Source organism: Spinacia oleracea, chromosome 1 (assembly GCF_020520425.1).
Source record: "Spinacia oleracea cultivar Varoflay chromosome 1, BTI_SOV_V1, whole genome shotgun sequence".
Classification (NCBI taxonomy): Eukaryota; Viridiplantae; Streptophyta; class Magnoliopsida; order Caryophyllales; family Amaranthaceae; genus Spinacia; species Spinacia oleracea.
This window is the reverse complement of record NC_079487.1, coordinates 110953690-110976803: the sequence shown is the minus strand read 5'-3', so window position 1 is coordinate 110976803 and position 23114 is coordinate 110953690. Positions and strand designations below refer to the sequence as shown.

At 35.3% G+C, this 23114-nt stretch overlaps 2 protein-coding genes across 2 annotated transcripts; one reads left to right on the top strand and one right to left on the bottom strand.

Moving 5' to 3' along the window:
* The first annotated feature begins 506 nt into the window (after window positions 1–506).
* LOC110802180 (3beta,22alpha-dihydroxysteroid 3-dehydrogenase) lies at window positions 507–11747 on the top strand. The gene is made up of 8 exons (XM_022007615.2): window positions 507–1100; window positions 3939–4088; window positions 5092–5343; window positions 9750–9836; window positions 10129–10207; window positions 10307–10413; window positions 10804–10937; window positions 11305–11747. The coding sequence occupies exons 1-8, from the start codon at window positions 585–587 to the stop codon at window positions 11402–11404; spliced, it is 1425 nt and encodes a 474-aa protein (XP_021863307.1). The 5' UTR covers window positions 507–584; the 3' UTR covers window positions 11405–11747.
* A 187-nt stretch (window positions 11748–11934) lies between these two features.
* On the bottom strand, window positions 11935–22603 carry LOC110802178 (nuclear pore complex protein NUP88). Its single transcript, XM_022007613.2, has 9 exons — window positions 22129–22603; window positions 20870–21021; window positions 18384–18506; window positions 17843–17987; window positions 17492–17553; window positions 15440–15653; window positions 13478–14395; window positions 12836–13085; window positions 11935–12703 (listed from the first exon to the last, which is right to left on the bottom strand). The coding sequence occupies exons 1-9, from the start codon at window positions 22459–22461 to the stop codon at window positions 12429–12431; spliced, it is 2472 nt and encodes an 823-aa protein (XP_021863305.2). The 5' UTR covers window positions 22462–22603; the 3' UTR covers window positions 11935–12428.
* Between the last annotated feature and the right edge of the window lie 511 nt (window positions 22604–23114).

Genomic DNA, 23114 nt, shown 5'->3' with positions numbered 1-23114 from the left:
ATTAATTAATTATCCCTATATAATCAATAAATTTCCGTACTCTAGCTAGTGTTCAAATATACCCTCCTTCCTTAGTAAATTGAATACTCCGTAATGGATTTTATTAGTTTTTACTGGTGAAAATCAGAAATTTATTAATTTATGTGGTTTAATCTTTAATTCTTTTAGTTTTATTTTTTTCAATAGGTTTTGCTAAAGTAAGCCTAATTTTTTACTCACCCTTTTTTATAAGTATATACGTTCTACCTTAAAAAAAATGTTACATGTCTAATATTTTTTGTAAAGCTTCAATAAAATCAAATAAATTGCAATCATGTTCAATAAAATTAATTACAAAAATAAATTCAATTCAGATAAGTTTAGCAAATTTCAGATGTAGAAGAACGCACCGACTTTTCCCTCCTTATTTATCATATTCATAGTCCATGAATGATATTTTCCAAGCGGGTCCCACCCCCAATCCAATTTCTTTCACTAGCACATTAACTCAGCCACCCGTGTGCTCTGCTCTAGTGCTCTCACCCCCTTCCCTTTAAATTCTTCCCTCTCTTATTTCACACTCCCATTTTCTCTCTCCTCCAAAAATGGACCTCTTCTTCACACTCACACTCTCCCTATCCTTTACCCTCCTCTCCATCCTCCTCATTACCCTCCGCCGTAGGCGGCCCCACACCCTCCCCCCAGGCCAAACGGGTCTCCCCTTTATCGGGGAGACCCTTCAACTCATCTCGGCCTACAAAACCGAAAACCCCGAACCGTTCATCGATGATCGAGTGAGACGGTTCGGGCCCATTTTCACAACCCATGTGTTCGGTGAACCCACAGTGTTCAGCGTGGACCCGGATGTGAACCGTTTCATACTCCAAAATGAAGGAAAGTTGTTCGAGTGTAGTTACCCGGGTTCGATCTCGAATCTATTAGGAAAATACTCGTTACTCTTAATGAAAGGGAGTTTGCATAAAAGGATGCATTCTCTTACTATGAGTTATACAAATTCTGCTATCATTCGCGATCATCTTTTACTAGATATTGATCGCTTGATTAGCTCTAATTTGGACTCTTGGCCCGCCAAAGTCTTGCTTATGGAGGAAGCCAAGAAGGTAATTTACTCAATACTCCTGCTCCATATCACTACTAAATATCATGCTTATTTTGTCCACACATGAATTTTGTCCATTGTTCGTTTTGACTGGACATGTTTACGACTTTATTTAACTTTTTTTTATTTGGGGATAGGGATTAGCTAAAGTTTAGTACCAAACTTAATGTATAGAGATAATAATCAATGACAAAATGAAGTCGGGAATTTGGAGTACTCCCTCCGTCCCTTAATACTCGCACCGCTTTTCTTTTTGGGTCGTCCCTTAATACTTGCACCGCTTCTATAAATAGAAATCTTTATCAATATTATATTATTTCTCACACATACTTACTTTCCCACCTACACTCCTACTTCCTACAAAAAATCATTTAAAAATCCACACCCCTCACTCACTACTCCCCACCTCTTACATATTTCCCACTAACTATATTAAAAAATACCCCACTATCAACTAACACCCATTACATTAATAAGTCAATTCAAATATCTTAAACTCCGCACCGATTAAACCGGTGCGAGTATTAAGGGACGGAGGGAGTATTCAACACTTCAAAAAGTGAAAAATCCACACCCCTCACTCACTACTCCCCACCTCTTACATATTTCCCACTAACTATATTAAAAAATACCCCACTATCAACTAACACCCATTACATTAATAAGTCAATTCAAATATCTTAAACTCCGCACCGATTAAACCGGTGCGAGTATTTAGGGACGGAGGGAGTACTCAACACTTCAAAAAGTGAAAATAACACCACTAATATTTAAAGCATCACTTTTTTAACTATAGACGTGGGACCTTTTGTCTTGTGGAAAAGTATGACTGGATTAGCAAACATACTCTTTATTTTTTCACTAAATTTAGCTTTTAGTCCGTCTTACAATTATTTAACTATCATATCGAGATGAATGTCATAATTTATAGTTCGACAAATTGTTGAGACCTTGTTTTTATCAAGTAAGGATTGACTTAGTGGTAACAGTGTGGCCTCATAATCCCAGAGTCACGAGATCAACCCTACTGGGATTCTCTAAACTCTCCGATCCCTTATCATTTTCCTTGCTTCCATGTACGGAGTATGTACTTTATTTCTATTTGTTTTGTTTCCTCCTATATTTTAATTTCTTTGTACATGTCCTCTATTTCTATTTTTATTAGATGGAAAAGATTACCAAACTCAGTACTACGGAATTGTGATAGTTTTACTGCTACCAATTTTACGCGTAACTTAGACATAAACCAGACCACATGCCGCTTTGTACATGTCTCTATCATTCGTGGGGAGGTTTTTTTTAAGACAGTTTAATATCACTACGTCATCTCGTCTCATAATTTACAAGACGAGATATTTTCTATTAATATATATATTATGAATATATTGTGTAGATGTTAACTATTTTAGTTGGTAAAATTTTAAAAGATAGTACTGTATCTGAGAACGAATCCGTCTATATTATTTGTTGCCTTGTACTTCATACTTAATTTGTAACTCTCTCTATACCTTACAAAAAATTGTAACTCTCTCTATACCCAAAAAAAAGGAATATAGTGTGCGTCGTTTGATTATCCGTAAATCAAAATTGTAGGGGTATTTGCTTAACTAATTAGGTACGGACTATTAACAGGTGTTCAGTATTTTTTGTGTGTAGGAGTTCTATTAACATTTTCGGTCCCTATTAGTTGTCCGCTTGTGATACTTAGGCGGATAAGTTCATTTTATGTCGCGTATTGTTCTATATACTCTCTCCGTCCCTTAATTTAATTGATTTATTAATTTAATGAGTGTTAGTTGATGGTAGGGTATTCTTTTAATATAGTTAGTGGGAAATGTGTAAGAGGTGGGGAGTGGTGAGTGGGGGTGAGAATTTTTAAATGATTTTTTGTAGGGAGTAAGGGAGTGGTGAGTGTAGGTGAGAGAAATAATATAATATTGGTATAAATTTCCATTTATAGAAGTGGTGAAAATATTAAGGGACGACTCGAAAAGGAAAGCGGTGTGAGTATTAAGGGACGGAGGGAGTAGTTCCTTTCGACTCCAAATTTACACCCAGATTTTGTCAAATCCGTTTGGCTGAGCAGAATCATATTGAATTTATAGTGTATTTTTGTTCTGTCCCCCTAAATTTTAAGTGTACTTGTATAACTATATTGTTTAATTTTTCTACTGCACTACAAGAAATTGTACCATTAACGACGGGAAATTCCGTCGCTAAATGCCAATAATTGTTGATTAACGACGGGATTTCACGTCGCGAACCTGTCATAAAAGGGAGCCGTCGTTAATGGAAAATCCCATCGTAAAATACATTTGTGACGGTTGTTCTCGTCTTTGTTGCGTTGTTATTCCCGTCGCAAAAGCCCCTTTATAACGGAATTTTTACCCGTTGTTATTAGGTTGTCATAAAAGATACAAATTCTTATAGTGCTGGTCCATCTAGTTAACCTATTCAAGATCCGCCACGGGGGAGCAGGGGTGGTCGACTGTTGAATTAGCAAGAAAAAGCAGTGCTAGTGTGTAGATACTTTTCATTAGTAGTATTAATAATTTAAATACTTGAGTATGTATGTAGTGTTACAAAAGTAAAAGGAAGAAAATCATTGTAATTTCCGGCAACAATAAGTAGACGCACATTTCTGATGATCTGTTTATTCTCCAAACTTGTTTTTTTGGCTTCAACGTATATTCTAAACTATATAATAGTATTTATTTTTCTGCACTTACTTTACAGTATAATTTTTAAAAAGTGCTAGGTTAATTAGTCAAATATTATACTATAATAAATGTAGATTAAAGTTAATGAAGCTAAATGTAATGATTACGTGTGAATGCAGATTACATTTGCATTAACAATGAAGCAGCTACTAAGCTTTGATCCTGGTGAATGGACAGAGAGTCTTAGAAAAGAATACCTTCTTGTCATTGATGGCTTCTTCAGCATTCCCGTGCCTTTCTTCTCCACCGCATATAATCGAGCTATTAAAGTAATTTCACCTTCTTACTTTTAGTTTTCTCCTAATTATTCATCATATAATTATTTTGTAGCGTATTTTTTATATTGATACAATATAAAATTGATCTTGGGGCTTCAACCATCACCTTAATCTTTTGGTTGAGTTGGTCATTTGACATAGTATCAGAGCCAACGTGACGCAAAGGTCATGGGTTCAAATATCATCCACTCCCCCTTTCAAAGTGGAATATTTCGCGCTAGGTATGAGGAGGCCTATGCTGCATCCACACTTCAAGCCCAAAGGGCTTTCATGTGGGGGGAGTGATAGAGTATAAAACTAATCTTTGGGTTTTAACCATCAACTTAAGCTTTTGGTTGAGTTGGTCATTTGACACATATAGTCACTTGCAGAGTTGCAGCCACTTGTATGTACTTACGTTTCTCCTAGTGGCTACTGGCTAGGAGCAACGTTACTACATGTGCAGTATCTACAAGTTACTATAGTTAAAGCGAAGACCTACATAGCCAAAATTCCGTAATGTGTGATGGTTCACTAAAATCCCTTTTTTTACCTAGTTAAAAAAAGATATGTATCATATATATGTAGTTGTAATAATGTTGTAATGGTGGAGGAGGCAATATGATGATGTGAGGAAACTATAAGGGAAACATATTGGACACAAAAGGAAGAATCAATGGGGCCTATATATATCATGTATAGATCGATCCCCATCTTCTATTTTGACCATTCGAGGAAAAGTGTCACAACTTTCCTATGAATAATGTGCTAACAACTTTTTCATTAGCATGTACTCGTAAGTCGTAACAAACTTTGCTTACTAGTGCAGTACATATTCTATATTGACTTGTTTTGAGCGAAAAACAAGTCATTGTATAATTATGTATGGAGTATGATTTACTGATAGAAAGATTTTATAGTGTTGCCTTCTTAAAATGAAGGTCTAATTATATTATATAAAAAAATATTGTCATTTTAATTAATGGAAATATTTTGGTTATTGTTGTTTTTAAAGGCTAGGACAAAAGTGGCGGAGGCGTTAGGCTTAGTGGTAAGAGAGAGGAGAAAAGCGAAGGAGTTAGGAGAAAGAAAGAACGACATGTTAGGGGCAATGCTCGACGAGGAGGCCGGTGGTGGACTTTCCGACGAGATGATAGTAGATTTCCTAGTGTCATTGTTGGTGGCTGGCTATGAGACCACCTCTACAACTATGACTATAGCAGTCAAATATTTAACTGAGACTCCTCTTGCTCTTACTCAACTCAAGGTATGTTTTTTCTCCGTATTTTTTAATTTTTTTACACATTATATTTCCATATTATTTAATATTAATATAAAGTTTTAAAGTAAATACTAGAATAAATTTTGGCCCACACTACACCCCACGAGTGGGATCATTTTATGGTCCCTATTTAGAAGCTTCAATTCATCATCTTGTTATCTGAATTCTCAGCCAAACACACATTCAATGGTTGGATTTAAAAGCCATCTAATTAAAATGATCCGATGGTTATAAGATCATGTATGTACATTCATGCAATTAAGCTGAGAAAAAAAGGTTAAGAAGAAAATTAAAGTACATTAACTAAAGTAAACGACGTGACATGAAGACGAGAAATAATTCTGAACCTACATTAAGAATATCTAGTGACTACTTCCAATCCATGTATGATAATCCACTCAAGAAAAGGCGTAGTAATCGTAATCAATTATGTCATGGCACATGTAATACACATGTAGAGTATAAGAAAAAGCAAAACTTTACATATATATATATATATATATATATATATATATATATATATATATATATATATATATATATATATATATATATATATATATATATATATATATATATATATATATATATATATATATATATATATTGCATTTATATTTGTTATCTCATCAATCATAAAATTCATAATTCATTAAGAAGCAAAGTTTGTAGGATTAAGGCTCCACTTTTAACAACTTATTATTGTTACCAAAAATACTTGAGCAATAATCTTGTATCCTACTTTAGTTTATGGGGGGCAAAATGGCCCGCCCATGCATATTAGGTTTCAACACCTAACATGCGTTACCACAAGTCATTACATTATTTTTTCTTTTTAGAAAGTCGGTAGTTTTTTTTTCATTTTCAATTCCCGTCAATTTACATTTGTGATTTTTTTTTACTAGAAATCTAATTCCGTAACTAACTGTAGTCGACTATGACCTTATCAGATTAAATTGTTAACTTTTCTCAGTTTCAACTAACTTATCAATTTAAGCTACTCTATATTTGGTTTGTGGTTTTTAGTTTCAGATAACTTAACAATTTCAGTGGTAAAAACTACATGTCGACATCATCTAATCTTCTTCTGGAAGTACGACGTACATGTTTAGAAAGTTTGTTTAAGAGTTGGGAAGCAATGAAGTAAATGATGCTGGGGGAGGAGTCAAGACAACATAGTTAAAAACTTGAACCTACCTACCAATATAGGAATAACACATGTATCAATATATATCACTACAAGAAATTGTACCATTAACGACGAAAAATTCCGTCGTTAATGGCTAATAATCGTTAATTAATGACAAGATTTCCTGTTACGAACCCGTCATAAAAGGGGGCCGTTATTAATGGAAAATTCCGTCATTAACCCGTCATAAAAGACATTTGCGACAGTTGTTCATGTCTTTGATTGATTGTTAACACCGTCGCAAAAGGCTTTTGCGACGGGATTTTCAACCCCGTTCTAATTAGGTTATCGTTAAAGATACAAATTCTTGTAGTTAATGCATGTTCTATTGGACTCATCTGTTTAGTTCAATTGAATTTGACTGGAATTAATTTTTCTTTGCTGAAAAAAAAAATTCAATTGAAGTTGTAAATTGTTTGAAAAACTTCTTATTGAAATTAACTTATCTGAACTTATTCTTGTTAAAATAGGTCAAATTAAATTAATATTCCGTATAAGTTAGAAACAAATAAACCTTTATTTTGACTTACTATTGCATAAGAAATAACTCCATGGGTAGGTGTTGTGCTTTTATGCTGGAATGAATAATTGGGCGACTGTAGTTTGGTATATTTTGGTTCATAGAATTATATAGGGACCAGGAAACAATATAGTCTAGTACTAGCTAGGAAGTAGGATATTTATAGCATGGTTGGAGGAATGATGTTGTAGTGTGACAAAAGATGTCAAACAATATTGTTGCCTTGTTTAATATTTGCTCCGTTTTACTATAGATGTATCATATTGACTTTGGATACTATTTATATATTAACTTTGACCATTACTATTTTAATTACATATTAATAAAAATTATAAAAATAAAATATTTAAAAATATATATTAGATTGACCCAATAACGATAAAATATGCAAAACATATCTTTACATATTTCTAATAAATATGATCAAAATTAGTAAATAAATAGTGTAAAACGTCAATATCATGCTTCTGTTAAGAAATGGAGGAAGTATGAGTAATCTATTTTGCCATCTTAAGAAAAGACAACTCGAAATTTGTTTATCCTTCCATTTCTCAGGGTAAAAAGACAACTATGAGCGGGAGATAATAACACCCTTATAGCGAATACGTCGAACAATTGAGTAACTTGGTAAGACTCTTATCTGTACGGATTATGAAGAACGGCATACCAACTAAAATGCTCAAAAGTTGACTTATATACGGAGTAATAGAGATAGTTACTCCGAATATTTTCTTTAATACTCCGTAGTCTATAAACCGTAGGAATTAGGAATTACGAGTGTAAAAGTTAAAAAAAAAAAAAAAAAGATAAATAAATAAATGTGAATGTGAAAAGCGGACAAATGCAAAAGGGTTTCTGGTGTGGGCGGACTGATGGATGGGTGAAGTTTTGTCTTTCTCTTTGTAGCATCTTCATTCATTCATGTCTCCTCCTTTTGCAGTTTTGCTGCTTCTGATATTTGTCAGATTTGAGGTTACACTTAGGCAGCATTCAAGCCTTTGACTCTGTTCTGTTAGTTTGAATCATTTTTCCTGTTTTTAAAAATTAGATTTGTGTTATATAACTGAATCGAATATAATTGAACTGAACTGAGTTGAATGAAGCTGAACTGAAAATCGAAATAATTCTAAAAAACCTAGTTTATATAAATAACTATGACTACTTCTAACTAAATGTCTACAAACAACCTTAACGGTTGGTTAATCAATCAAGTGAACCAAAAGAACTAGCTTATATAAACAACTATGGCTAACATTTAACTAAATGTCTACAAACAACTTCAACGGTTAGTTAACCAATCAAGTGAACCATTTAACTACTTGTCAAACAAAGCTCATACCATTCCCTCAAGAAAGAAATAAAAATTAAAAAAGAAGCTTATCCCACGTCCATTTAAGTTTTGAATGTTGTGCTAAATCAATAAATAAAAAACGTTGTTTGAAGATGTAAGACTGCATTCTAAAACATCTTTTCTAAAGAATAATATTCCGTATAAAATAATTTAAGGTCCACTTTTGGGACATTATATTAGGGTTAGATTTCCCCATATTCTTTCTAATGTTAGAATAAAAATATGGATCTTTCTAATGTTAGAATAAGAATATGGACTAGCTCACAAAAGCTAAATTGAGTTGATTCATACGTAGTATAACGTTTAATTTAGCTAAGTCATTCATCTTATGTAATCGGAAAATAATGACAAGGCCTAAATCTAACCTTGTGTACTCCTCGTGTAATTGTATACGTGTATGAGAAAATTATCAAGTCCAAATTAGAGAATAATGAATTAGTGTCAGGAAGTAATGGCAAGAAATTACTGCCTAGGAATAATGAATTAGGTCTGTTAATGAATTATGAATTTTATGAAAGTGTGAGTTCACATTTTCTGCAAACCTAGAAACAATTCAGAATTTAGAGATGATAGAGTCTAGATGCTACCCTATTTATTAATGACCACGTACTACTCTAGGCTAACTTTTTGTAACATCAACAGTTGACTGTTAAATTTTGTACTCATTTTCACTGTTCAATTGTCTGTAACTTTGTACTGTATGGAATTTATTGATCGCAATAGGTTGCACTCGTGGGTACCACTGTTATTTTTCGGTTTTCATATTTTTGAAAAACAAAAACTGAAACAAAATATGCAATTTGAGGTTGTTTTTCCGCATATTAGATATGTGCCACACATATCAATTAAAAGACAAATAGCTAAAAAAACAAAAATAGAAGTACCATTCATGTTAAAAAAAAGTATCATTCTGTAAAAAAAAGGTACCATTTTTGTTTAAAAAAGTACCATTTAATTTTTTTGTCCTTTTTTTCTATTTTGTCTTTTGTTCTGATATGTATTTAACCATACATATCTGATATGCGCAAATACTTTCTCCTTGTATTGAACCAGGGCTTGTTATGCAGCCTTATTTGGTTCAACTAAATTGAAATAAAATTAACTTATGCATGAATTATGAACATTTTTGTCAAAATAAATTTATTTATGTGTTAAGTTGTGTTGAAAACTTATTTTGCTGATCTTATTTTTTCTGAAACCAATCAAAATAAGTTAAGTTGAAATAAACAAACCATTATCTTATACTCCGTACAACTTTATATCTTCGGGTGTTTTGTACTCCGTATTTCAATGAAGTTAGCAATAATTAATTATTGTCATTTTTATCATAGGAAGAACATGAAAAGATAAGAGCTCGGAAGGGTGAAGATGAGCCATTATTGTGGACAGATTGCAAATCAATGCCTTTCACTCAATGTGTAAGTCCTCAATTGATATAAGTATATCTGTATATGCCTATACATGGCCAGTGACGATTCGTTCACTCAGGGGCGGATCTTTGTTATGGCTGGGGTGGACCTGGCCCCCCGGCCGAAAAATTTTGTAGTGTATTTTTAGTTACGACCCCCCTAAAATTTGTGTATAATTATATAATTACATAGTATATTGCTTAATTTTTTTCTACCAGCCCCCCTCATAAAACCGTTCAAGTTCCGCCACTGCGTTCACTCACATGTGTCACTTGTCTTTGTTGTATAATGTTATCTCCAGGTCGTAAATGAGACTTTGCGAATTGCGAATATCATAGGGGGCATATTTAGACGTACTACATCAGATGTTCACGTTAGTGGTACACAATTTCCCCTATTACCTGAAGTTGGGTTATCATTTTCAAGTATAACTTTATGTATGTGCTTAATTGGCTAATGCTATATCTTCTTGTGTACAGGCTACACAATACCTAAGGGGTTTAAAGTGTTTGCGGCATTTAGAGGCGTACATATGAATGATGAATACTTTAAGGATGCTCGAAAATTCAACCCATGGAGATGGCAGGTGATACGTTATAACATATATTATCCCGTCAAACCCTAAATAATATGAAGCACTACCTCTGTTTCAGAAAAAAAAATTACGCTTCGGAAAATGTGTCCAAAGTATAAAAACTTTGACGGTAAATTCTCACCATTATATACATCAAAACGTTACATGTAAGATCTTGTTAGATTGGTCTCGGGATGTATTTTCAGAATCTCAAATTTTTATAATTTTTTCACATACGAAATTAGATATATTAGTAGTTAAATATTGCATTGGAGCCCGTGCAAATAGTAACGGTAAAGATCTTTTTGAAACGGAGGTAGTAGGTCACATTTGCTTGGGAAAACCTTTGGTTCGTTGATCTTAACGGGTTTTTTGTGTTCTCTGTTAATGAAATGTGAACAGAACGATACAGGATCGTGCCCATCAAGTGCATACGCATTCACTCCATTTGGTGGAGGTCCAAGGTTGTGCCCTGGATACGAGCTTTCTAGGGTATCAATCTCCGTCTTCCTTCACCACCTTGTCACGAAATATAGGTACGAACTCGTTTTTGTTCAACTAATAACAATTCATGACGGTTTACTCCGTCTGTTTCTGAATATTTGCAACAGTTTGACTGACATATTTGTCAACACACTAGTTTGACCATAATGATAAGCAATTACATACGAAATATTGCTAAAAACTTAAAAATTGATATTCGAGAAGTGTACGTTAAGACTAATCTAATAACATATTATGCAATAAAAATTGATTTTTATATATTAGTAAGAAGATTTGGTCAAAATTAATAGTGCAAAAGTCAAGTTGTTGCAAGCATTCAGGAACGGATGAAGTACTATTTAGCAATCTTATATTTTCCAAACCATATTTTGCGGTATTAACCCATTTTTAATGCAATAGTTGGGAGGCTGCAGAGCAGGATAAGTTGGTGTACTTTCCCACAACACGAACACAAAAGCGGTACCCCATTTACGTGCATCGTCGAAATCCAGCAATGTAAAGAAGAAAAGCGATGGAGAAGCGAGTTTAGAGTATAGGAGAGCTGTAAAGAAGGTCGAAGAAAGAAAACGAAGCGTACATGTTGAATCCAAATAAGATAAAAATAGATGAGGAGAGGTGAATTGGTTAATATCAATGAGATTAAGCTGCTCAACTTGTTCAGAAAGTGAAATGAGCAGAGTTACTCTTAATTCTTTTGGTCACTTAATTTATGTCCAACAGTAGTAAACATTCAAAAATTTACACCATTGTACATGTTCTTTACCAATGTCATTAGTTAGGCCTAATTTCTTCTTTGTGGTAACTCTCATCTTCCTAATTTGTTATTCATTATTTCTTATACACTTGTTTTGCTATTCGACACAAATATTAAGAACAGCACGTACCATGTATGTATGACTGTATGTAACTATGTATTAAGAACAGCACGTATGCAAATCTGTCTATACTTGAACACGAATATGACCCGACTAAACATGCATTCAACTCTGTTTCTTGATGATGGAAGGCATAATGGTAACAAGTTTCACGATGAGGAAAGTATATCACCTTTTCTTCAACCATTGAAAGTGATTACAGACATTTCTGGGAAGTTTCACCAGAAAACAAAAAATGACCTGAGACATGGAATACAAGAAAAAGAAGCGATTAATTTTACAGTTGTAAGTTAAATAACTTTAGCCACTAGTAATACACTTGTATCCAAATGACATCATTTCCTATAGGGAACACAAAATAACCAATTTACAACAAAGCAGAGTGACAACGTTTTCATGTATGGAGCTTGTTAAATTTACAGTTAAGGAACAACATAGTTCTTCTATGCTTCACACTGCACCACCATTGCAAGCGTTGCACAGGCATCTTTCCTTTGGCCTCTGCTGGACAAAACATCTGAAACTCGTTCAATCTAACCTTTAAGCAAGGAGCTAGTAGTGATAATCTCTGTACGAGAATTACTTTAGAAAACACCGACAGACGGCCACATCCATAATCAACACCTTTTTTATGATCCAGTGCTGATTTCATTTGGAAGCATCATCTTCTCGATCCTTCAATGCAGATTCTACTAGTTTAACTTTTTTTGAATTCTCACTGTTTACTAGTGATAGTTTCTCAAGTGAGGCCTTTAGTTGGTCTAGCTGGGTATCTTGTACCAATTTCTTCTTCCTGGAGGTGTTCCTCTGGTAGTTAGGCATCTTTCCTTTGAGAGACTGGGTTTGGGTGTACCTTCTCAACCTACCATTCAATGCTTCAACAGAAGACTGCAAAGCAGTCAGCTCAACAGTCGAAAATCTGTCTGCAAGAACAGCAACGTATGCCTATTAGCCTTCTTAACTCTATTGATTGTCATAACCCAAGTCATTGACACACTTAACCTATAGCTAATTACCAAAAACCACAAATAGCAAAGCAGTATATAGATCCATACCCAGTTCTGAGCTGAACTCGCGCTCAGCTCTGGTCAATGGCTTCTTATGTATCCCAGGGAATTTTCTCAAGTTATGCAAGCGGTTTTCCAGAAATTCATGGCGCTTAATTGCACGGCTGATCCTGTCATCCAGTTCTGGCTGTTTCTTCTCGACATTCACAAGCCTTTGCTGAACTTCACTTAACCGGGCATGCAGATTACAAATTATTTTATTCAGATGTGGCCCATGATGCTTGAGTTCAAAGTACACCTAGAAGAAGAAACAATTTCCAGTAAAATTAAGATACATAGAATCTAAAGACCCCCATAAGCAACATCAATTCAACAGCCCAATCAATTCAATATCACAAAATTATCAAGCCTTTTCCATATAATTCCCCTTCCCTTTTTCCTTGGGGGTCGGAGAGATGCTGTTCGTGATTACGTTCCCATAATTCATGAGAGGATCCAGAAGGAGAAGAAATAGTAAGGATTTTAGAAATCTAATCAATGCCACAACAGCACTATTTCCAAGCCCCCTTTTTCCGAACAGATTAAATTCATATAGCAGTCATCACAAGGATTTTTGCATGCAAAGACAATAAGTTTGCAATACCACAGTATTTGGAATCAAGATGTCCAAGAGTTTTAAAAAGTCACTACCTTATGCGCATACTCCACGTAGTTCTCATGGAAAAGCTTGAAATACTGATGCAGGGCCGATCGGCCTTCAATAGAATCAGCAGCAACTGATCGCAAGTTAGATCCTTGTGGAACAATAACCATCTGAGGACCAGCAAGGAGCTCTTTACTTATTATATCTGGTGTGATCCTTTCTCCTGCTTCTTCTAACCTGACAGGCGTCTTATCCATGTCCATAAGCCTAGGAAGCAAAATATTCCATGTTTTCATCTCTAGTACAATGCATTCTCGAGTAGAGGTGACTCCCGAAATCCATGAGTATCCAAATGAATCAGATAGAACCACAAAACCACAAAGAGAAGAGGAGGTGCCTGTTGATCCCTGGTATGTACTTACAACTGGATGTACAGATGGAGCTTTCATAATTTCATCTTTTCCACATGTCTGATGTGTAAATGGGAGAAAATGCAACACTATCGAATCTACACCTCCATCATGAAGGCAGTATATTCTCTCAGAAATAAGAGGATCGATAAACATAGAAATTAGTGAGTCACTATCCCTGATTTTGGGCAGAGCCAAATCTACAATAGCGAGTCTTAAAAGAGGAGGTGGAAGACCTGACCAATCACAATAATCAAGTGGCTGGTCAAGCCTTATAACAGAACACTGATCTGCAATTGATTCACATATCATAGCAAACCCACGTATGCGATCTTGGGAATCAAATGAAAGATGAGGTGGATTCCCAGTATGCCAAAGGGGTTGAATTTCATCAGCCAGAGCATCAATTTGCAATTGTCCACCACTCCATGCAGTAACCAAGATCGAGTCCTTGCCAACTGAGTTGTAAAGAAAGCTCACAGCACGACCAACACATTCTGCACCACGAAATCCAGGATCATCTCCCTCGCCATGGCAAACTTTACGAAGAGGGCCCTGGAAAACTCGTAAATATTACTGTTCCAGGTAAGCCAGAGACATTATTGATTTCTTGATTCAAACAAAACCAAATAAAATGCTAATAATGTAACAAACTACTGGTTGGATGGCTAGTACCAATCTTCATGTACAGCTGATAACAGCCAAATAGTACCATGCTACCAGCATGGTTCTCAATCCACCCAACATAAGGCCAAATTGACATCAGGTAACAGAATTATGAAATAGTTTATAGAATCTCCACTTCTGCCAAACAAGTTGGCCATTACAGATGATGGCTTAGATCTTAACAAGCATGTTTGTGGCTTTGTGCTGTCAAATAATCAATTTCACGCTATGCCAAAATTTCCAAACCATGTAACCAAGTGAGTATCAACCCTTGAGAGGGGGGATAAAAATCTACAAGTACAGAGGGCAGTCAGGGCACATGATAATTTTCTCAAATACAGGGGTATGTGGTACAAAAACATAGGCATAATGACAGTAACTACTACTTAAGGGGTAGATGACAGGTGAACAAAATTCCCAAAATAGAAGTACAATGATCTGAGGAGCAGCAGGAATTTCAGAGTCGAGCCAGATATAAATCACATGTGGGTTACACTTATTTGGAGCCTTACCCTCCTACATCAAACATGCATACTGATGGGAACCTATGGGAGCAATTTTTTTAATCCAACAAGGGCCCATACCAAATTTTAGACTCGTTAATCCTATATGAAATGCTAGAAAGTATTGAAATAAGCCTAGTACCCTAGTCGGCCTACATTTTCTGGAACATCTAAAGCAAGTTTTAAACCGAATCCAACATAGAAAAACCTTTTAATCTTTGTTTTAAACCAACATAGTAACGAGATAGATGAAATGGCTACAATTAACAAGGCATTTACACTTCAACAAGTAATGCTTAAGGTGTGGGATGAAGAAACAAAAACATAACTGTCAAAACATATGCTTCAATCTGGTCGTCCAACTGCATGCTTTAAACTAAAACTAAAGAAATGTAAGCCTGAAATAAAGCACAACAATGCAGGAATTTACCTGCAATGAAAGTGAAGCATCTATTAGCACATAAGGACGAGCCTTCACAACTGATATGTTACTAATTTCCTTTCCTTGTTCTAGTTCGGGAAATGTTGCTTCCAACCAAGATATGGCCAGACTTGAATTGCTGCTAGCTGTTGAGTTGGTAGATTTCTGAACAAACGTTTGTGCATCACTGTAAATCTCTATTATTGATTCCCACATAAAAAAACTGTGACAAAATGGAAAAAAAAGGAAGTTAAAAAATCAAAAAACAATTGTCACCAACTGTGCTAAAGGATCATCAATGTTGCTGAAAATCAAAATATACACAACAAAGACACCGATTCTGAATACAGAAGAAGTCTTAATTTATAGTTCAAACCTTTCAATGTATAAACAGGATGCACAACCTAACAACAACAACAACAAAGCCTAGTCCCAAAATGATTTGGGGTCGGCTAACATGAATCGTCGTAGGAGATCGTCATTGTCACCAATCAAACCAGAAAGGAGCAGGAATTAAAAAAAGAAAAAAACAAGGAAGAGAAAGTGGAATTAATGAGAGTAAGATAAGAGAAAAATGTATATATATTGTAAGAGATAATAAAAAATAAGTAAAGTTTAAAATAAATGAATAAGTAAAATAAGTACATTTCAAAATAGCATGTAAAATTAAAAAAATAAATTAAAAGAATTTTAAAAAATAAATTAAATAATAAATAATCCTAAGAAAATAAAATTAATCCTAAAACATAGCTCAATGTATAAACAGGATGCACAACCTCCGAAAAGAAAATAAAATTAATCCTAAAACATAGCTCATTTTCTGTAACGCACAGACTTTGAATTAATGGTAATCCTAACTTTTGGAAGTCGCTTAAAGGCCATATCCTAACTGAAATATTCTACTAATTTACTTGATCGACGATTCACCAGTTACTATATGGATATTTAATATTTTAACGAAGCAATCCTCAAATGTTGGAATTATTTCAATATATAATATGATTCCATCAATTTTTCCTCTCCTTCAAGAAGATTGCTAAATTCATACTCTGATCTCCCTTACTTGCCCCATGCCATCACCCACGGAACTTACCTTCATGGTGCCAAAAGAGGGCCAGGCTAGAGAGGGACAGGGGTCTAGGACCAGTGCCCTACTAGGCCTTGTCTACTTTGAATGATGCCCGCTGAATTAGGCCAAGCAAGAGGATTCAGTCCTTCACCACCACCATCGATGACTAGGATCATGGGAAAGCCTTAGGACAGGAGGGAGGGAAGGCGAATACACATGAGAGTGACAAAGAGATGAGATTTTCTAATGAGCTCAAATGGTCGTACAGAGACTTTCTTTAGAGAGGCTGAGAAGGAGATAGGGAAATAAATAAGCAAGAAAACAATCATATGGTGTATCATGCTTTTTTTTTTTTTGGTACTTATGCTTTAAAATTTTAAATTGAAACCAAAGAAGTGTTGTTCCCATAGTCACGTTTCAAATCCTATCTTTATCTTATTTGTGGGGAGGGGAGGAGGGTAAATAAAATTGGTGGAACAACAATGCTGGGACAGTCTAAGCATAACTTTCGTCACATTAAGTGTATTTTTCTCTTCTTTCTGACCATGTTGCTAACCTTACAAACTAAGAGAGGTGAGGAAAAGTAGATTATGCACAACAGGAATGCCACTAGCTTCCCAAAGCCTGAAACAGGTCTTACCCATCAGATACCATTCAGGTTAATTCTGTTAGTTCAAATTCAGTTGATGAGATAGATGCTGTCTTTGTTAATTAGTTCATAATAAAAAAAGCAATCAAAACTGTTTATACTGCTTTTCAGCTAGGTTTGTTCACATCGGGTTAATTTCAGTTTGGGTTATCTAGTGTACAAGTTCTTTTAGCCACATCTAACCAGTATTTAGGAACATCCTCAAATGTAAACAAAAATCCATAAGATAGGCCATTCGCAGCTCTAGCGACTACATCAACAGAAGAGTGATGCATATCTAACAGAACTTTAAAAAGACATTCTCAACGAACATATTACAAAAACAACTATGCAGGAAATGCACCTTCCAAATGGGGCCACTGGGCAAAGTATGTAAACAGAGCCGTCACTAAACAAAATAAAGACCTGCAAAATGGCAAGAAGGAAACGTAAGTAGCAAAGTAAGAAGGAATGCCAATCACTCCGAGATCATCCCTCAACATTCTTTTAAGCAAGACCCTAAGTATAGGACATAAAAAAGCAAGTACTCGATCGTGTGAAGCTGCATCAGAAAAATACAGTAAACATATCAAAGAAAAACTTTGCCTTCTTCTAGAACCACCAAAGAGAGTCAAATATTTAAACGGTCTTCATAACAAGTAAAAATCTGAAAAGACCTAGATTGATCAGATCCAAGAGAACTCAGTCAACTCACACTAAATCTGTCCCATAAGTGATCACGTCCAAAGGAAAAATCAACAGGGCAAATTGATGACGCATTCCGGGATCTACCTGGATCTAAAGGCTGCAAGTAGTACTCCTGCTCTGGCTGATCAAGAGCAGAAGACAAATCAAATATTCTACAAAATGAAACCAAAGGTGGTTAGTCATAGTGGCAAAAGGTAGTTCCCCACAAATTTTCTTAAAACAAAATCCATCCATAGTGTTAATCAATGAGTACGGAGTCGATATAATTGACAAACACCAAAGCCACGGCCAAAACCAGTAAGTCAAAAAACTGCTCGGCAACATCAACGTATAAAACATAAAATAATCCAGCAAAAGTATCATCACAAGTGACTTTGATAATTTTGGAGGCAATAACTGCAAACAAATGGCATGGCGCCAGCAATGAAGATTGGAAGAAGGTTTTTGTGCAAACGAATGCTCTGTATACAACATAAGCAATTGAGCAGTGTACAAAACAAAATACGGACTATACGACTAAAATAAAAGGGATTGTGGATGTTTCATACCTGAAAACCGAATCAGAAGACAGAACTGCAATATGTGTATCACTATAAGGATGCCATGCCACTTGCAATATGCGGATAGCATTATTACTTTTCTCATAAACTTCAGAACCAACAAGGACAGTCCTGTGTGCAAGAATCAGATAATCGATAAGTAGTGTAACGTAAAAACCCAGCAAGTCAGAAAGTAATTTTGAGTACTATGCTAGATAAAGAACATGGAGTTTTGAACATTTACCCCCCCCCCCCCTAAAGAGAGAGAGAGAGAGATGGTATAAAATTCCTTGGTCAAAAGATATTTGAATCATAAGTGCAGAAGAGGAAAGAAAACAGCAAAGAAACCAAAGCAAAAAATTTAAGCTAGGTTAAGGCTCGTTGTTGCTTTTGCTCTTATATTTATATACTCCATACTTGAATACAAGAATGAAAGTGAAGTTATATTATTGTGTAATGAGCTCTTTTTTTGTTTTGGCTAATGGAGAATTCAGAGTGTTTGCAATAGTAATGGGCGAATTGATGAGTTTAATTCAAGACAGTATACAATAGGGGGAGTAGTGTTGGTGGACCAAATGGAAGGTGTGGAAAGTAGTTGGAAGTATGGAGACATACTTAGGGAATCAATCTCATGGCTTTAAGAGTTTAAGTTGAGCAGAAGTAAGGCAAAATATTTGGAGTGGAAGTTTGGCGGTGATAGAAGCAGAAAGGTAGGGACGGTCACCTTGGGCGGGAGGACTCTAAAAGATTCAGATTTCTTTAGCTATCTAGGATCTACTATCCAAAAGGATAGAAAGTTGGATGGAGATGTCGCCCATAGAATTAAATCAAGTTAGTTGAAGTGGAACAGTGTTTCAGGGTTTCCATGCGATCCAGGCATGCCCCATAGATTGAAAGGGAAATTCTACCGTTCGGATATTAGACATTAGACAGGTTGTGAAATAATGTGGCAGAGATGTGTATGTTGTGTTGGATGTGTGGCCATATAAGAGAGGATCGGTTGAGGACTTGAGGAATGAGGTAATTAGGTAGAAAGTGAGGGTTACGCCGATTGATAACAAGATGAGGGAGAATCAATTAAGGTTAGCCATGACGGAGGGCAAATGATGCGGCGATCCCGGATCGCCTTTTAGAAGGGTTGAAGAGTGACAAACGAATGGAACTGTAAGGGGTAGGGGAGACCAAAACAAACATGTAAGAGGGTGATTGAGAGTGATATGAGTTTATTTGGGATAGGGGAAAATATGGCGTTCGATAGGGCAGAGTACCGGGAAAAAATACATGTGGACAACTCAACATCTTTTTCATCTCTTTCTCTTTGTTCTATTTTCTTTGCAAACTTATCTCGTTTTCCTATTTTTATTTTTATTATTGTTTCATGTTCCCTCTTTTTCGTGCCTCGTGTCTACTCTCTTTAACATATTTCTTTTTTCTCTTACTTCAGGCCCTGTAAACGATTCCTTATAATGGTTCATGTTAGCCGACCCCAAAAATTTTGGGACTAAGGCTTGGTTGTTGTTGTTGTTGTTGGAGAATTCAAAGTATTTGAGAGCTTTGGTCAACAAGATACATGATTATTTTTTCTTCTCGTCTTTTCCAATTAATTGTTTGTTCTCCCAATATGTGGTTTCAAAAAAAGAAGTGTTTGCCTTTTATAAGTTATTGGTGTTACAAGATTGAAATAATTACGGAGTATAAGACTATTTAAGTATAAAACAAAAAAAGTTTCAAGAACTCGTAAAAGTAAACAATAGGCCAATCAAATTTTAATTGTTTCTTTTTTCTTCAAAAGTACTTCTAGGATATTCTCAAAAGTGTCCCCTAGAAACATTTTCCGGGAAACTACTTCTAGGAAACATAAGTGGTTTTCTAGAAGCTTAACCAAACAGAGACTAAACCCCTCATTTCCAGCAAACAGTTGAGCATTGGCATTCAAGAAAGAAAGAGCAAAAAATTCCATCCTTCAATTCTCCGACTCTAATTCTAATTCTAATTCCTTTGAATTGACTCACATTTTCATGAACACAAAGCATCACCAACTCAAGCCCCTCAGAGCCCACATTCACCCCATAATACCTTTCTGGCATCTCCCTTGCACTTCATGAATTATGGTCAAGAATTAATTTTATTTAAGATAAATCTTCTAAGCATGTCGACTTCTATCAGCTCTTTCACAATGCATGACCACTGATGAAAGGGTAGCATCAAGAGGCTCAAGATAAATGTGGTTAGAACAAAAGAAACAAAAAAATAGAGATGTTCCACTTTGTCGGCCCTGCCCGGTCTAGGATTATAGTGAAGAAATGAAGAAAAAATGAAAAATTGATAACGCCTGAGATGCTTCGAATCCTTGAGCACCAAGAAAATTCAACGACATGAAAGTCCCCCAGTGCATAAACAGTTGAAAGTCTTGAAACACACATACTATATCCTCTGTATAGACACTAAATCCTCTATATACTGTTAGCAATAACATGTATATATATATGGTATACCTGCAAATAATCGAACTATCCTTTGCAGAACTGCATCCATAAAGGTACATGCCACATACGCCATCAGAACCGGCAAGAAGCAATGCTGATCCATTTCTATTAATTGAGATTTTGGTAACATGAAAGTCAAGCTCAATATCTGCTTGCAACACCTATAAGGATGGAGTCAGCAATAACTAAAATCGAACATTCTTCCAAGGGGCAAGGAACTCATAATTCAAAAAAAAAAAAAAAAAAAACAACACTGCATCTGAAATGCAAAGCAAAACAAAAGATTCATGGTTAAGGGTATTAGTGTAACATACACACATGCAAAAGACTGATTTGACTTTTGAAGACTTAAACTAATCTAGAAAAGGAAATCATAGCTCAAACTTTCTTCAACAATAAAATCAATAAAAAAGTTTCTGATTTCACGCCATAAATATTTCCGTCAAACTTTCCACCCGAATGTGAACTTCATAAAAGGAAAAGGAAAATTTTCTGTACAGTAAAATAACGAGGAAAGTAATGAATCCAACAAGCATTATAGCTCCGTGCGGGAAAAAGACCCTCCGACAAAGTAAGCATCTTTGAGACTTCTCAGTGCATGAGGAATAAAAGGGGCTTGGGCCGTGGATAAGAGAGAGACTACAAGCTTCGCAATTTAACTTAAAGGTAAACATACAGCTATATTTGCCATTTTCTGCACTCCTCACCACCGCCAACCCCACCCCTGCATAGAGATTGCCTAAAAATAATAGTTTGTACTAGTATCTAGTTGAGATTAATGTCCAAAGTAGTACACAGAGGGACACCATGGAAATATAGAAGTTTCAACTATATTGAAACGGAGGAAGTACATTCTCACTGAATTTAATGCCAAATAGTGAAAAAAATGCTAATTTACAGCTAATTTCGGTCATAAAAGGCAATCAGAACGCGTACCACTAACTGGAATAGCTTAAACAGACCGATTAATCTAGCAACAGGAAAGAAAATTCGAACAGATGCTTATAGTACTTGAAAATAAAAGCCTCTATTCAGCTAATACAACTGAAAATTCTTTAATTTCCTGATTTTTTTCATTCTCAAGTATAAAGTACCAAAATTTCAGCTCCGGCTAAGCAGTCAATCATGTAAACTAAATAAATCCCGAACACCATAAACCCTAAACCCTTGAAATTTCCAAATCAACAGTAACAAAAAAATGCAAAACAAAATATCCAAATTAAACGCAAATGCAATTAAATTAGGGTAACGTAACAGCAAATATGAACCTTAGAGGGAGAAGCGGCGACGACAGAAGTAACTTCAGGTTCACCCAATCGAACAGAAATACGGTGAAGGAAATTCTTCTCAGAATCCCAAAAATATATTCTAGAAGCTCCGTCCCAAGCCATAAGATTCGTCGGAAACCGCTTCTCCGAAGAAATTCCAGCACCGCCGGCGGCGCGGGAGAAGACTGGGTGATCTTGAAGAGGAAGCCATTCAAGTTGTTTATCAGTTGGAGTTGTAGTAGGAGGAGGTGAGGAAGGAGCTAGAGCTAGGGTTTTCAATTTGTGCTCTTTCTTCTCATTGCTTGGTTCTGCCATGTCGAAATTGAACCTCATTCTTCGCGGATTTTGGGAATTTTGCAGTTCGTTTTTTCTCTCTCCTCCGATTTAATTTTAGTTGAGTTTTTGTGAGAAAAAAAGGGAGGGAGAATTTGCAGATTTGAGGGAGCCCGAGAGAGTGTGTTTTTTAATTGAGGAGTATGTGACGTTTTATGGGCTTTATTCTTAGGATTTGGATCCACAATCAACTCGTTCCTAAAATCCTAGGTGGATCTAATTTTTGTTTTTGTTTTTTTTTTTCTTGTATGAATGAGACGCAAGAAGTAATTCAGATTTTAAATAAAAGGGGGAAAATTCGAACATGTAATGTATCATATCAAATGAATTCAATTGACATTTAACAAATCGTCTCATCTAACGAGTCACAAACTTACAACTAAAGCTTAAGTAAGGTGGTGTATGGTTCATCTTATGTAGTTGCCTTACTTTAAAATTGAGTTTGTGGTGTAAGATAAGGTTATGTGGTACTTGTACTACTTATTCTCTATTTCAATACCATAACGTATTAGAAAAATTTATTTTCAGATCATATAGTTTAAAATCTTCATAAAAAATCATAGAATTATAAAAAAACTATCTCTTGATATCGTTCATAGAATGGTCAGTTATATAGTGGTTGTTGAGCTGTCTTTTAACGTTCTAATTTATAC